General features: G+C 41.6%; 2 protein-coding genes across 4 annotated transcripts in view; one reads left to right on the top strand and one right to left on the bottom strand.

Moving 5' to 3' along the window:
• Positions 1-11,976, top strand: part of LOC125042732 (cilia- and flagella-associated protein 36-like) — a 24,021-nt gene extending 12,045 nt beyond the window's left edge. The window contains exons 2-7 of one of the 2 annotated variants that reach the window (XM_047638575.1): positions 2,802-2,968; positions 3,174-3,364; positions 4,673-4,750; positions 8,050-8,284; positions 9,194-9,358; positions 10,037-11,976. In XM_047638575.1, the coding sequence (XP_047494531.1) occupies positions 2,802-2,968; positions 3,174-3,364; positions 4,673-4,750; positions 8,050-8,284; positions 9,194-9,358; positions 10,037-10,129 (929 nt within the window). In that variant the 3' untranslated portion in view covers positions 10,130-11,976. The remainder of the gene's footprint in view (positions 1-2,801; positions 2,969-3,173; positions 3,365-4,672; positions 4,751-8,049; positions 8,285-9,193; positions 9,359-10,036) is intronic. The other variant, XM_047638576.1, reaches the window with a different exon arrangement.
• A 922-nt stretch (positions 11,977-12,898) lies between these two features.
• LOC125042588 overlaps positions 12,899-15,000 on the bottom strand; it is a 6,838-nt gene continuing 4,736 nt past the window's right edge. For both annotated transcript variants that reach the window (XM_047638319.1, XM_047638320.1), the window contains exon 4: positions 12,899-15,000. This exon is cut by the window's right edge and continues 40 nt beyond it. In XM_047638319.1, coding sequence (XP_047494275.1) covers positions 13,046-15,000 — 1,955 coding nt within the window. In that variant the 3' untranslated portion in view covers positions 12,899-13,045.

Here is a 15,000-nt window from a genome sequence, read left to right as displayed (position 1 = left end):
GGATCAGTGGTACACTATTTAGGTACAACGTTTCGGGAATTGTGTCGTGTCAGCACGAAACGATCAAGATTATTACGATGATAAAGGCTTGAAATATACAGTAATATCGTGTTTCTGCTTATTATTCCAAATTATCATCATCATTCCTCATATTTGATATTAGAATTGTTGTTGAGTCGGTATCAATGTTCATAGTAATGATATGGATAATAAACAGTAATAATTATGTCAGTATAATAATATAGACAATAGTAATGATATAATTATAATCTGATAATGATGGTCATATTCAACATTCGCGATTACAGAGATGATGATGAGAGTGTTATAATTGTGAATTTACTAACAATAATAAGATAGTGACAAAGGCAATTCTGACAATGATTCACTTCATAATGGAAGTAATTATTATATTGCCTTGTTCTGCCTCGTTATGATGATTAACTTTTTATTACTATTTACGGTCTGATAACTGTTATCACCGCCATCATCAGTAACATTGTTATTTTTGTTGTTTTAACAATTATTGTTCTTGTTGGTGGTGGTTATTACTGATATTATTATGGAGTATGTTATCACTGATGTTACTATTTTCATCACACTGTGCATACAGTGCATACATCACACACAGAAACACTCATAGACACACGCACACGCACACGCGCACACGCACACACACATTCACTAACTCACTCAGAGAGAGAGAGAGAGAGAGAGAGAGAGAGAGAGAGAGAGAGAGAGAGAGAGAGAGAGAGGGGGGGGGGGGGGGGAGACCGGTAGACAGACAGACAGACGAAGCAATGCTGTGTCTAAAGCTTCAAATTAAGCCTTCAAGAAAGAGCTCTCACAGTCATGAAAGTATAAAATTGCACGTTTTATGAAAGAAACATAATCGACTCCTGCATTAAATGCAAAGGATTAATCAAAATTTAAAGTATTAATAGTGAACATGCGTTTCGTGGAACTTTCATGTAAGTTTTAAAACAATGTATAACTTTATTTTGCTTTAAGTGGTTTACAAATGTCTAGGCTTTACCCTACTCTCTTCTTTCGGACAGCACGGAATGAAAAACTTCCTCAAAATAATGATAGTAATGCAACTTGAAATATCTAGAATTGAAAAACTTCAGAAAAATAATGGTAGTAATGTAACCTGAAATAGTTGAATAAAACTATCATGAATAGGCGAAACCATGGCCTAGCAAGGAAAACAGTCATGTGAAACTTCAGCATAGCGTTTCGACCAAACATTGACAGTTTCGAACGATTTTCTTGTTAACCTCGATCAAAACGGACGTCATCCCATAACACTCGCTCACCGAAATTCCCGAATCACAAACTCTCAAGAATAGTATATATTTTTCCACAAGCTTATATCATCTGTTTGCTTTCCCGATGACGTAATACGCATAACCTCCCTCCCCCCCAAACATACCTGTGCGAATTCCAGTTATTGATCACTTACCTAGCTGCAATGCCGGCCTTGTCTCGCTTCTTGTTCACGCTATGCAGGCAAGTCGGCGGGAAATCGAGCATATTTGTGCTCCGGGAAGTAAAAAAAAATCATTTTTTGAAGCGGAAATAGGTTGTAATCTTCACCCTAGGTAACCTTATTGAAGACTGAAAATGTGTTTAGTCTTGAAGTGTATACATGATGTAATTTTCTACTCCGATCCTGTTTAACGTATTGTTGAAGATATAATGTTTAATCTTGAAGCGAAAATTGGTTGTAATTTGTTTTAAAGTTGAATATTTGACGTTAAATCAGCGAAATTACTTTGATTTTTGATGATGATAATGATGAATTTCACAACTTCCTCGAATTCTATTTACTTCAGAAAGTGAGAACATTTAATACATTTATACTCATTATATTCCCTCCACTTGTTTTTTTTTTTTTTTTTTTTTTTTTGTGATACCTAACATTACACTTAATCCATAAAACCAACATACAAACAAACAAAAACAAAAAAACAAAATCAATACCACACACAGTAAGGACACAAAACAAGATATATCTCACATGCCACGAGAAAATGGGTGCACATAACAATAAACCTCTAATGCACCGTATACCTCCACTGCCTCAAACAACATCAACAAACAGTGCCACAATCTTCACCAAATACCTGACTGAGGTAAATATTGATAAGGTTAATCAATAGGAGGGTCACATGTAGTCATGTCAGTGGGAGAGGGGGTCACTAGTAAGTGTGCTGGGGGGGGGGGTAGGGATGGAGAGAGGGGGGAAGGGAGAAGGGGGTAAAGGGATCCAGTTCTTGGCGGCTAAGGTCCGGGTAATGACCATTCGCATGATATTTATTGCCAATCAGGAATCGATGGTGGATTCTGGCTGACTTGGCCATGCTCGGGCAATACGGCATACAGTCAATCGTCAATCATTAGTTCTGGACAGGGTACTGAGGTAGGAATGGATGTAAATTGAAGAGAGAGGCTTAAGGTGTGTGGGTTATGGGGAGAAAGTGTGTTTGTATATTACCCCAGAACCAGAATTGCAGAATTCCATTTCTTTATCTTTATATACATTTCCTTTTGTAGCCTCCCTTTCCTCTTGTTAGTTTAGGAGTCTATTTTCTTCGTCTTTATTTGCTGAGAATAAAAGTTCTATCGCCGCGTTTTGTACATTTTTTTTAGCCTCCTTCCACCACCACTCTTCTTGTCGCTTACACCTCCCACCCATTTGTTTTCTCCTGTTCCCCTTCCAAATCGAAACTGTCCCAAGATTAAATAACATCTAACTCCGACTCCTAACAAACATTTTTTTCAACATTTCCCATCAGTCTTCGAGCCCGGCTGCGAGGATGACTCCGAACACACCAAGATCCACGAGGAATACAAGAACCTGGTGGACTTCATGCTGGGGTCGTACATGGAGGACATTGGCATCACCCCCGACCAGTTCGAGTCGGCTTGCGGGAAGGCCTCCATCAAGACCACGTTCCATCAGGTTAGTTTCGTTTCTGTGTCGGACGATGGAAGGTATTTTTAAATTCCATGTTGTTTATTTCCTTTTTTTCGAACTTAAGGACTGAGCATATATTAGAGGTGTTGGAGATAGCTTTGTCTGCGTGCATCACGATGTGCGATATTAATTATGTTTCTCTGATCCTGTATTTAAAATAGCCACATATTTAATGAGCACTTCTCCATAGACGCTGTTCGAGCAAGTATGGGCGGCTGACGACTACGAGATTTTCAAGAGAATGATGATCCAGAAGAACCTCGAGCTGCAACTGCAAGCACTGGAGCTGCTGCAACAACGTTATGGCATCATCCCCGAATCGTGTATGCCTGGCGATGCCATGAGTCCCGAGGAGCAAGCAGTCATGGAGGAAGTTATCAAGTAAGTATCAAAGATCACAGAAGTAAAAGGCAAAGTCTGGCCACACTAGGCCTTCGATAGATGAAAAACCAGACACCAACCATATTTACGTCGCTAGGCCTACACGGGTGTGAAAGGTCGGGGTCCAACACTCAGATCACAGGTCAAAGGTCACTTCAAGGAGCTGGGAGGTCACGGGCCACACCAACCTTACCCCAACACAGTACAGAGATCACAGTTACAAAGCCGGAATCAGCAGGTTGGTTGTTTTGTGGCAACTCTGCGGGACAACTAGGTCAACTACGAGAGCCCAGGCGGTCAAGCCTTTCATGTAAGAGAGTGGTCTTAGTTTTGATTACATTATGATAAATTAACCACTCGCTCACAAGGGTACGTTATCATTAAATAAAACAAGTTTGTATACTTCTGGTCAAAATTTTGCTGACCTAGTTGAGCTTGAAGCAGAGTTGGGTTGTGAGTTGTGCAGCATGACTAGGTGGTCTTCGTTCCCACCGTGACACTGGACACTGTCATTCTGGGCCCGAGCCACATTCACTCGGCCAGCACTTTGTTAGGACCAGCTGCACCTGTTGACGCCATACTGTAAGGCCAAGAGGCAATTGTTTTCAGCATTCACAATAACTTTCCAGCCACAATCTTTGCGACCTGATGCATCTAGTTCATTTTGAATCTGGATATTTTCATAACCTAGTGTCAAATACTGAAGACAACATAATGTCACAAATGCTTAGCTTAAGTTGTCTGCTGTTGATGTGTGGTTTATCCCCCGCAGCTCAAACAGTTAACACAAACATCAGTTTTACAGGATTTGGCCATGAGTGATCAACACTATAGCTGGTCCAGCTAGTGAGGCACTTGTAGATTGTGGCACCCATAGTGAAGAGTGCCAAGGCTATAGTCTCTAAATGTAAGATGCAGATCGGCCACACACTATCATTGTTAATATACATACTATCAAATGATGTACTAGAGTGTTCACTGCAACAAAGACTATTGCAGACAGCTCTGAAATGCATATCCGTGTGAATTTTTTTTTGGCATATGTATTTAGAAACACAAGGTTTTCTTTATTTTCCTATATTTAATATCATGCTATGTCTGACCAGTAGGAAATACGTGTGATAAGTAAAGCACAAGCTTCATGTAGTCCCCACAGATGGTGCTAGTGTGGCCAAGCAGTAACCCCCCCAAAAAAAAAAGTATGGCATATTTTGTGGTTGTGATGAAAGCCATGAGTGGGTTGGGAGTTGTATGCGGTAAGCCGTGTGAGGTAAGCCGCAGCTATCCTTACTATCTCTCTCTTTCCATGACCCCTGGGGACAAGCCTCCCTCTGACACGAGCGCTATGACCGACGAAGAACGAGCTTTGTTGGAAGAAGTGAAGAAGTAAGTCCAGCCCTCGCATTATACTCACCTCTGGAGCGATTCTTGTAGGTCCTTTAGTGTGCTAAGTCCGAGTTCGAGGACCAGCGTCTCGCGTGGCTAACTTTTGCCTTTTGCCTTTGCCCTGCCTGCTCGGAGTTCCAAGCAGGAGGTCCTTCGGTGGTTTTGCTCTCTGCGCTCCCGCGTGTGTGGGTTTCCGTTGCTAGTGTGTGTGTTCTGTTTTGAATGTAGGGGGAAGCTGTTTTTTTTTGTGTTTAATATTTATTTTTGTTTGTTGTTAGCATCGTCACTGGTATTGCCATTCTCGCTGTTGTTATTATTAGTGTTATCGTTGTCGTTATTTTGAATAATCATTATTATCGTAATTATTATTATTATCATCATGATCTGCATGATCATTCATGCTCCTCCTCCTCTTCCTCCTCCTCCTCCTCATCATCGTCATCGGCATCATCATCCTCATCATCATCGTCGTCATCGTCATCATCATCATCATCATCATCATCATCATCATCATCATCATCATCATCATCATCATCATCATCATCATCATCATCGTTATCATCGTCATCCTCATTATCATTATCATTATCATCGTCATCGTCATCCTCATTGTCATCATCGTCAGCTTAGTGTGCAAGTTATAAATTGATATCATATAAAATCTGAATTTCACTCGGCGTTTGATTTTACACAAATTATTCTTTGAAGACAGAATCGGTTGCCTTCTCATCAAAGGTAGATGTGCTTTACAGTGTCAAGAACATTAGAGGAGGAAGCTGTGTGTCAGCGTAATGTTGCATAGATGGAAAAGATTGCAATGTGGATATGATTCAAAAGGGAATGCAGAACACTTCTTTCGTGAATATCTGAGGTCAGTTCGATGACGCCATATCTTCTCGGTTCAGTTTTGTAAAAAAAAAAAAAAAAAAAAAATCTACTTAGGATCTTTTATAATGTAGATTGGTGTTAAAAAGGAAAATTTTGTAATCCGCTTTACAATTTCTTGGTTTGTACCATTTGTCTGGAAATTCAGTTACTTGAAGAGAAAAAAAACAGAAGGACCGATCATGAATTTCATAATGTTTTTTATTGTCTGTATTCTCCTTTTACAGTTTTTATTATATTAATGGTAAAATCTTTAATAAATGAGCCAGACGCTGGTCCCTGTAAAACGCATTTGGTACTTCACATCTTCCAAAGCGTTTATATATGATAGTCTTCAAGATGGTTATCTAAAACTATTTACAGATTTTGAAATGTGATTCGGTGTAAGTTAGTTTCCCTTTAAAGAAAATTAATTGTTATATTTTGTTAGTTGAAATAGAAATGGTAAAATTCTGTGACAGCAATGTTGTTTATCGGTATTTACACCGTGTCATATTCTATTATTTTGTAGCTTAAGATGTTAGATGTTTTGTGCACGTTCATGGTCTTGATTAATAAGTTGTAGACGTGTAATAGCAGAAGCATTTGCAAGACCGTGGTATTGCAAAACAAGTACCCTCAACTGGGAAATTGATCGTTATTCGTAGAAAAAAGAAAATGGCGGCACCTCTTCAGCCAAGTCGTCGCCATTTCGTTTCTTTCGTTCCCTGAATGATTTTTTTTTTTTTTTTTTTTTTTTTTTTTTTTTACATTTATCCTGCTTACATTTTTTTATTTTTGTCGGGAAGAGCAATACTTCAAATATATCACGCCTTTACAAAAAAAGGCTTTTGTTTCCTTTAATCCCATCCTTTGTCTTTCTGTCTTATATCCACGATGTTATTAAGGACCATAAAACGCAAACAGTCCCATGCATGTGCACGTAAGTAGATCTGCCTTCTGCATACATGGCCTAGAGGTAAGTCAAAAGTCCCGTATGTAATTCAGTCAGTAAATACCTGTCCTGTAAGTCTCTCTCCTGTCCAGGCAGTGTCCGAACCCAAGCTGCCAAGGATTCGTTTGATTTCACTGTCCCATAGACATAGAATATACGAAAAATGTATTTCCTCCAAGTTTTCACAAGGAATACGATTTATTTAGTTTTTGATTATTATTATCATTACTATTCTTATTCTTATTGTTATTCTTATTATTATTATTATTATTATTATTATATTATTATTATTATTATTATTATCATTATTAGTAGTATTGTTATTGTTATTAATATTATTATTTTTTTATTATTATTATCATTATTGCTGTTGTTGTTGTTATCATTATTTATATTTTTTTCACGGATGTCAACAAAGACCTCGAATTCCCGCACTTGTCAGTTTCTGCAACGAGCGAGTGAAAAAGGGTTAAAAAAGACACTGGTTTAAAATATTGTTAGAAAGGTAACATAAACACTTTATCTCTCTATCCCTTAAAAGTAATTAAAAGTGAAGAGAAGGACAAAAACGAGCACTGGGCAGCAACACTCAAGGTAACTTATCATTATTGATTGCTGATTTCAGGCTTTCGGACACAATGGGTTTTCGCGACTGCAGTCTAGACCTTTTTAATTATATGCTGTCTCTCCTTTTTTTTGTTTTCGTTTGCCAGGTTTTCAGTGAATGGGTGCTTGTCTCTGTGAAAGAAAATAGAACAAAAAAAAATTAACATAATGATGGAAATAATTATAAATATGATGATGATAAACATAGTAATTGCATTAATGTTAGTAATATTAGTGATGAAGATTATCGATAATGATAATACCAATAATATTGATGATGATGGTGATAATAATAATAATAATAACAATAACAATAATTGTAATAATAATAATAATAATAGTAATAATAATAATAGTAGTAATGGTGATATCAATAATAACAATGGGTAATGATAACAATGATAATGATAATAATAATAATGATAATAATAATAATAATAATAACAATAACAATGAAAATAATAATAATGATGATAATAATAATAATAATAATGATAATAATAATAATAATAAATACAAATAATGATAATAAGTATAATAAATAAAAATAACGATCTTACTTAAACCTTGATATAAGATCTTAGAACAATTTCGCTGTTTAAATATTTTGTTAATTTAAGTTTTCCTCCATAACATTACCATCGATATCGTGAACGTTAGTGCACTATAAATCATGGGATAAGAGTGCAGTAACGTGAATATACCGATGCCCACGTAATAGATAAAGGTTTAAAGAGAAAAAACATTTCCTATGATCGGAGAATTGGTCTGAGAACTCCATTGGACGCCCAAGCCTTCACATACCTTGACATGATCTGACAACCTTACCTTGACAGACCTGACAACCTGATCTTGACACCTTGACACCCCGCAGGAAGTCCCTTGAAGAACACGAGGCGGTACAGGCGAGTCTGGACGAGGAGACACGCGATCTGGAGAAGGCGATTGTGGAGTCGAAGTTCGAAAAGGTGCGGCTGGAGCAGGAGCGAAATCGGGAGAGGGAGATGCTGGAGAAGGCGCTGAAGATGTCTCTGAGTGACACGCCGGAGGAGGAGGAGGAGGAGGGGGAGGAGGAGGCAGAGGCACCGGCGGAGCAGGAGACGCAGCAGGTTGGTTGTGATGTCTGTTTTATTTTATTTTATTTTATTTTATTTTTTTTCGTTTTTATGAAGGATTTTTTTTTTTCGTTTTTCGTTTTTTTTCCTCTTTCGTTTTTCTATCTTTTCTTTTTTTATTTTATTTTTTATTTTCTTTCTTCTTCATCTTTGTTTTTGTTTTCATTTTTCTTTCTCTCTATCTCTTTTTTTCCCGCTATTTCTTTTCTTTCTTCCTTTATTTCTTTCGAACATTAGTAATAGCAGTAATTAAATACGATATCCCTATTAATAGCGCTGCCTTCCTCTCTCCCGACCTTAACAGATCGTGAGAGTGTCTGAATAGTAATAATAATAATAATAATAATAATGATGAAGATGAAGATGATTATAATGATAATGATAATTATAATGATAATGATAATGATAATGATAACGATAACGATCATGAAAATGATAATAATAATAATAATAATAATAATAATAATAATAATAATAACAACAGTAACAACAACAACAACAATAATGATACCAAGGATGATAATAATGATAATAATACTAATGATAATAATGATAATAATACTAATGATAATAATAATAATAATGATAATAATAATAAAGATAATAATAATAATAATAATAATAATAGTAATAATGATAATGATAATGACAATTATAATGATAATAATAATAATAATAATAATAATAATAATAATGATAATAATAATAATGATGATGATGACAGTAACAAAAATAATGATGATAAAAAATAACAATGCTAACAATGACAACAGTAATAACAACAAGAAAAACAAACAAAAAAAAACAATACTATCACTTCTGCTAAAACCACCACCAACAACAACAGCAACAATAACAACACTAACACCCCCCCCTCACCCCCCCCCCTCGCCACCTTACCAGAGCGACCAGATTGACCCCGAGAGCATCCGTCGCCGAGCGGAGTACCTGAAAGAGCAGAGGGACAAGCTCCTGGCGCTCAAACAGCAGGAGAGGGAGAAGCAGCTCGCGGCCTTCGAGGAGTCGGCGCCCCAGAAGAGACCCAAGTCCTCCAGGGCGGCTAGGAAGGTGGGTTGGGATAGGGAGGGATGGAGATGGGGAGGAGGGGGTGGGAGGAGGATGGGGAGGGGGGTTGGGATAGGGAGGGGGAGGTTGGGGAGAGGGGGAAGGAGGAGGTGGGTTGGGAAAGGGAAGATAGGGAGGGAGGGGAGGGGATGGGGAGGGGGTGGGAGGATGGGATGGAAAGGGAGGGAGGAGGGAGGAGGTGGGGAGGGGGAAGGAGGAGGATGGGGAGGAGGTAAGGAAGAGGGGGTTGGGAAAAGGAGGGAGGGGGAGGTGAGGAGGGGGAAGGAGGAGGTGGGTTGGGGAAGGGAGGAAGGAGGGAGGAGGTGGGTTGGGAAAGGGAGGATGGAGAGGTGGGGAGGGGGAAGGAGGAGGTGGGTTGGGGAAGGGAGGGAGGAGGGAGGAGGTGGGTTGGGAGAGAGAGGGAGGAGGGGAGGTGGGGTAAGAGTGGGAGAGGGAGGAGGGGGAGGAGGTGAGGAGGAGGAGGAGGAGAAAGAAGGGAAAGTGGAGGAAGAGGAAGAGGGGAAGGGATGGATAGTCAAGGATGATGATGATAAATCCACATATGTATTCGACTTAATATCCGGTACAAAGAGATGAAGACTAAGATTAATAATTATCAACATTTTCTCTCCGGTTCTCCTTTGCACGCAATGACCCCCTCTCTCCACCTCCCTCCTGCAGGTGCTGGCTGGCTCAGACATCGACGCCCACACGCTGCAGGTGCGGAAGGCCCTGGCGGAGCGACTCAAGGCAGAGGTCATCGGGAACCAATAAACCACACGAGGAATTATGTAGATCTCCTAAGTCGCTTCCTTAAACTTCATTGTGTTTTTTGTTTTCTTTTCTTTTGGCTGTGTCTCCTTGTCTGTCAGTCTGTTTGTCTTGTGAGTTCCTATCTCCTGTCTTTGACTCGACTGTTTGGCAGTTTTCTCTCTCTCTCTCTCTCTCTCACTCTCTCTCTCTCTCTCTCTCTGTCTGTCTGTCTGTCTACCTATCTCTCCTCCATTTCCCTGTAATGGAATTTGCATTAATTCATCGTATTAATATTAAAATTTCTCAGCATTTCCGTGGGACGAATGAAGCGTTTGCGATAACATTTTCCCCGCTGTTATTTCCTTGTAATGTTCTTTGTAATTGTCGGTTCTTGTTCGCAAACGCAAAGAATGGAGGAGTCAGTATTGAAACAACAGTCTTCTTGTAATGCAATGTTAATGTAAGACTGAAACTGTGTGAACTACATCGGGTCAGTGGGTGAGAAGAAGAAAAAAAATGTAGTTATTTTTGTTTTATTTATAAGATGTATACATAAGCCTTAGGGTCAGCTCGAAGCAAGAAAAAACAAAACAATAACAACGCACAAGATCAAATGCTGTTTCTCATATCAGTTTAAACGCTTCCAAATACTCGATCTCTTAAACTCCAATAGAGTCATAGCACATGCACACAATCTGTCTCATGCTTATTATGGAATTCAGTCCTCCCATCTTTTCAGTGTTTATAATCCGTTTTCTGTGGAGAGGAAAAAATAAAATCTGTTTAGGGTTCGGTGATTAGAAATGTCCTCGTAAATAAATTTGGCAGTGGTTTAGATTCATCTCCGGTTGACGAAGAAAAAATAGAGTTAAGTAGTAATGATCAGTATTTATTTACTGGTAATTGTTATATGAAAATGGCATGGTAATAACTTTGTTAATTCAAACGAACACTAAAGTTTTGTTAGGCATGTTTAAGGAATTCAGTCCTTCGAAAGACAATTTTACAAGTGAGATAGAGATGGAAGAATTTCGTTTATCCGAACTTTAAGACAAAAAAAAAAAAAAAAAAAAAACATTAAACCTACTACGCATAGCACGAGACATTTTGTTGGCTGTAATAATTGAGATTATTATAGCTATGAGATATGTGATACGATTTCTACTCTCCCATGCTCATGTGCACTGCTCAATGTGATAAAATATGCTAACGAGAATACAAAATGGTGTTTTGCTTAGTCTTAGTCATAATATTTTCTTTGCTTAGTGACCAGTATTTTAGAAACTTTACGCAGTCGATTTACCAAGATTCAGTGCCTTTATCTTCTATTTTTCACCATTATTGGCACAGAGATAACTTCTGGATGGCAAAGGCCCTGCAGATCTTAATCTCTTAATTGAGAACTTTATAAATTGAAATTTCAGGTTGGTAACTGTAATTAGGGGTTTTATTTATACGTCCATGGCTTTGATTATGCGATGTGACTCTGTCTATGTATCATTGTTGTTATACAATGTTAGGGAGACCAAATATAAAATGAATACCCATCCCCCCGAATACCCATCCCCCCCTAAAAATGTGTAACTGGTGATTGATATTTTTTTCTTTTATTCAACTCGTCAGCGACACTGTTGTTCACCCATAGAAATAAAGAAAAAAAATATGTTTAAACTATAAAAAGAGTGATATTTACATATCATATTACCTTCACTTCTTTTTTTAGTTCAATAAAGATTTTTCATGTGAATTTGTTATCGTTTGGTACAATGAGTTAGATTTTAGAATCACGTTTATATGATAGTGTATTGCACGTGGATGAGTATTTTTGCCTAAAGCACCGCGTCTGCACAATAAACTACACGAGAAAATGTTGTTTTAATATCCCCGAAAAGAGCATATATTTCTCGGGTAAGGTGTTATGGATATCACACAAGCATACACATGTACATAGAAAGACACATCAACACACATGTTCATACGCACACATACATACCATCTTCCATACCAGAATCTGATGTTCGCAACAGTGACTATGGTAGCTTTCCATGTGAAGCCTTGGAGGGTCACATGATTGTTGGTCTTCATGACCTGGAGGAACTGGACCCTGGCCTTTTACTGTCCTTTGGCGGCACTGGCAGCCCTCTTTGCAACTTCCTCCTCCGGGACAATGATCGCTTTGGTGACCTAATCGTCTTGGTGACCTGATCGCTTTGGTGATTTGGCACGATGATACTACGTTACAAGTCAACGGCAATCTTCAAGCCCTTGTTGGTCTTAACGAATTGATGTATGGATGGGAAATTCAATTCCTTGATGTCGCACTCCCGCCTCCTCGATTAACATGTCCTTGACCGCGACCACAGCGTACAGCGGCTTGGGGGAATGCATGCGTGCATATATTGGCACCTTCCAACAGCGCTGTTCACGCCACAGATCTTGACCTTGTGCTCGCGCTCCAGCTCTGTATATAATATATATATATATATATATATATATATATATATATATATATATATGTGTGTGTGTGTGTGTGTGTGTGTGTGTGTGTGTGTGTGTGTGTGTGTGTGTGTGTGTGTGTGTGTGTGTGTGTGTGTATATATGTGTGTGTGTGTGTGTGTGTGTGTGTTTGTGTGTGTGTATGGAGCATGGACACTTATGCAGCCTAGGTATATGCAGGATGGTACAGTTCAAGAATACACTGCTATATAAAATTGTTTCTTATATGAAATTCCTGAATTACAAGGGATGTTTTTTTTGTCTAATATAACACAGGGCAATAAATCCAACGGGCAATATAAAATAGATATCTTTATTAGCCTTATAAGACAACAATAACGATATATATAATTTTTCTCTCTTTTCCTTTTTCCATCTTTCATATCAGGAAACACAGACTCGCCAAATTAAGCAAATCATGGTAAAATGCAGATGTAAGGACTACGCGAGTCTCGTGATTTCGACCGGCGCGTCACTCTTCTTCAAGACGGTGTAGTTGGCGCTCACGAACCGGAAGAACATCACGTCCTCCATCGCGGCTAAGAAATTGGCGAGGAATGTGGCGTCCGCGGGCTGCAGGACGGCGCAGGACATCACTTCGTTATCGCTGTAGTGGTAGCGGTCGTCGTAGCCGAGCAGGTGGCGGGCGGCGGCGTCGGTCACCTCCCCCTCGATGCTGCTGAGGGCGGGGAATCTCCAGCGTCGGTAGCGCTTGATGGCCTCAATGCTGGCGGACATGAGCATGCCGCGCTTGTAGAAGTTCTTGATGATGTTGACGGCCCCCTGCGCCGTGAGGGAGCATCTGGTCAGGTGCACGCCGGAGTACCTCGGCCGCATGACGGACAGAAGGTCGCACATGTAATCCACGTCCTCGTCCGCCACATCTTTGAAGCACACGTCCATGAGGAGCGTCGGAACCTGCGTCAGGTGATCCTTGGTGATGTCGTATAAACAGAGGTCGAAGTCCGCTTCCAGCCACATGAGGCTCGGCAGACAAGCGGGCGTCTGCAACAGGGCTGTTAGTGCGCTTATATCGCACACTCTCACCCTCAGGCAGACGAGGTTCCGCGTCACGTCGTTCAGGGCCAGGCTCTCGATGGTGGCCACATTCAAGCAGCCGAGAAAGTCCTCGAGAGGAGCACTGCCAGCCTGCAGCACGTGTACCAGTTCATCCGTCGTGTCGGGGTATTCCCACTCCAGGTGGTTCATTTCGGCAAAGAATATCGGGTAGTTCGTTGTAGCTACTAATTCGACTACGCCCGTGATGTCTGGCGCCACCATGTTCTTCTCGACGGTCACCTGAATCTTGCTGGGCACGGTGTGCTGCAGCAGGGCGGCGACGGCGTCGGGCAGCACGGCGCTGTTCCGCACTTCCCAGTAGCGCGCGATCTCCACCTCCTTCGCTATGGTCTTGACCACGAACGGGTGCGTGCGGCACTCGTGGATGACCCGCAGCGTGTACCCGAAGCGGTCCTTGGCTCGGTCCATGTGCAGGACAAGGTTTTTGGCGGCGCGGGACACGTTCTTCTCCGGCAGGTCGGGCTGGTAGTCGAGGAGGCGGGCGAGGTGGCCGGCGACGTAGATGACGATGCTGTCCTCGTCGGCGATTCTCTTGACAAGCGCTTTCATCGGGGTCCCCTGGAGGTTCTGGTGAACGGCGTCCCAGGCGGCCAGGAACTGCGTGAGCGGATGCGGAAGGGTCACCGTGGCGGGCGCGGTGGACGAGTGCGAAAAGCAGAAGGCCGAAGACACTGCCTGAACGAGGTCTCGCGAAAAGAGTCGGACCACCTCCTTCTCCAGATCTTCTCTGAGATTCGGCAGGCCGTTCTTCTCCAGGCTCGTTCTCACCAAGCGGCCCAGCGTCAACAGCCACTCGGTCAGAGACGAAATTTTCAAGCGTTTCTCCGCGGACATCATGTGCTCGACGATCCCCCAGAGGAGTTCGGTCGTGGTCTGCGTCGTGGCGGACCACCTCCCCGCCTGCCACGCGCGGCACGCGGGCTCCACCAGGGCGGGGTAGGTCAGCACGTCAGCCACGATAGCCCGCCTGACCTCCACCCACGCGCGAAAGTGCTCCCGCTCCTGCTTGGAGAGGTACCTGGCGGCCAGGGCGTGCGTGGCGTCGGCGCTGAGGCCAGGCAGCGAGAGGAGAAGCGTCGGCTGGTGCTCGGCCAAGAGACTCCTGGCGGCCGCTGCGTCCTCGGGGCGCGTCATCAGCATGAAGCTCGCCTCCGTCCACTCCTCCAGGGCCTCCTCGAGGGCCTCGCGGCAGAACTTCATGATGAAATCGTCGATGACGATGAGGACCCGCGATTCCTCCATCCATTCGGCGAGCGTGGCCGCGTCCCAGCGCTCCGTCGTGTCGCTCAGCGTCTCCTTGACGGCCTCCCACAGGC

This window comes from Penaeus chinensis, chromosome 32 (assembly GCF_019202785.1).
Source record: "Penaeus chinensis breed Huanghai No. 1 chromosome 32, ASM1920278v2, whole genome shotgun sequence".
NCBI lineage: Eukaryota > Metazoa > Arthropoda > Malacostraca > Decapoda > Penaeidae > Penaeus > Penaeus chinensis.
The sequence above is the reverse complement of the archived record's forward strand: the minus strand, read 5'-3'. Positions and strand labels throughout refer to the sequence as shown.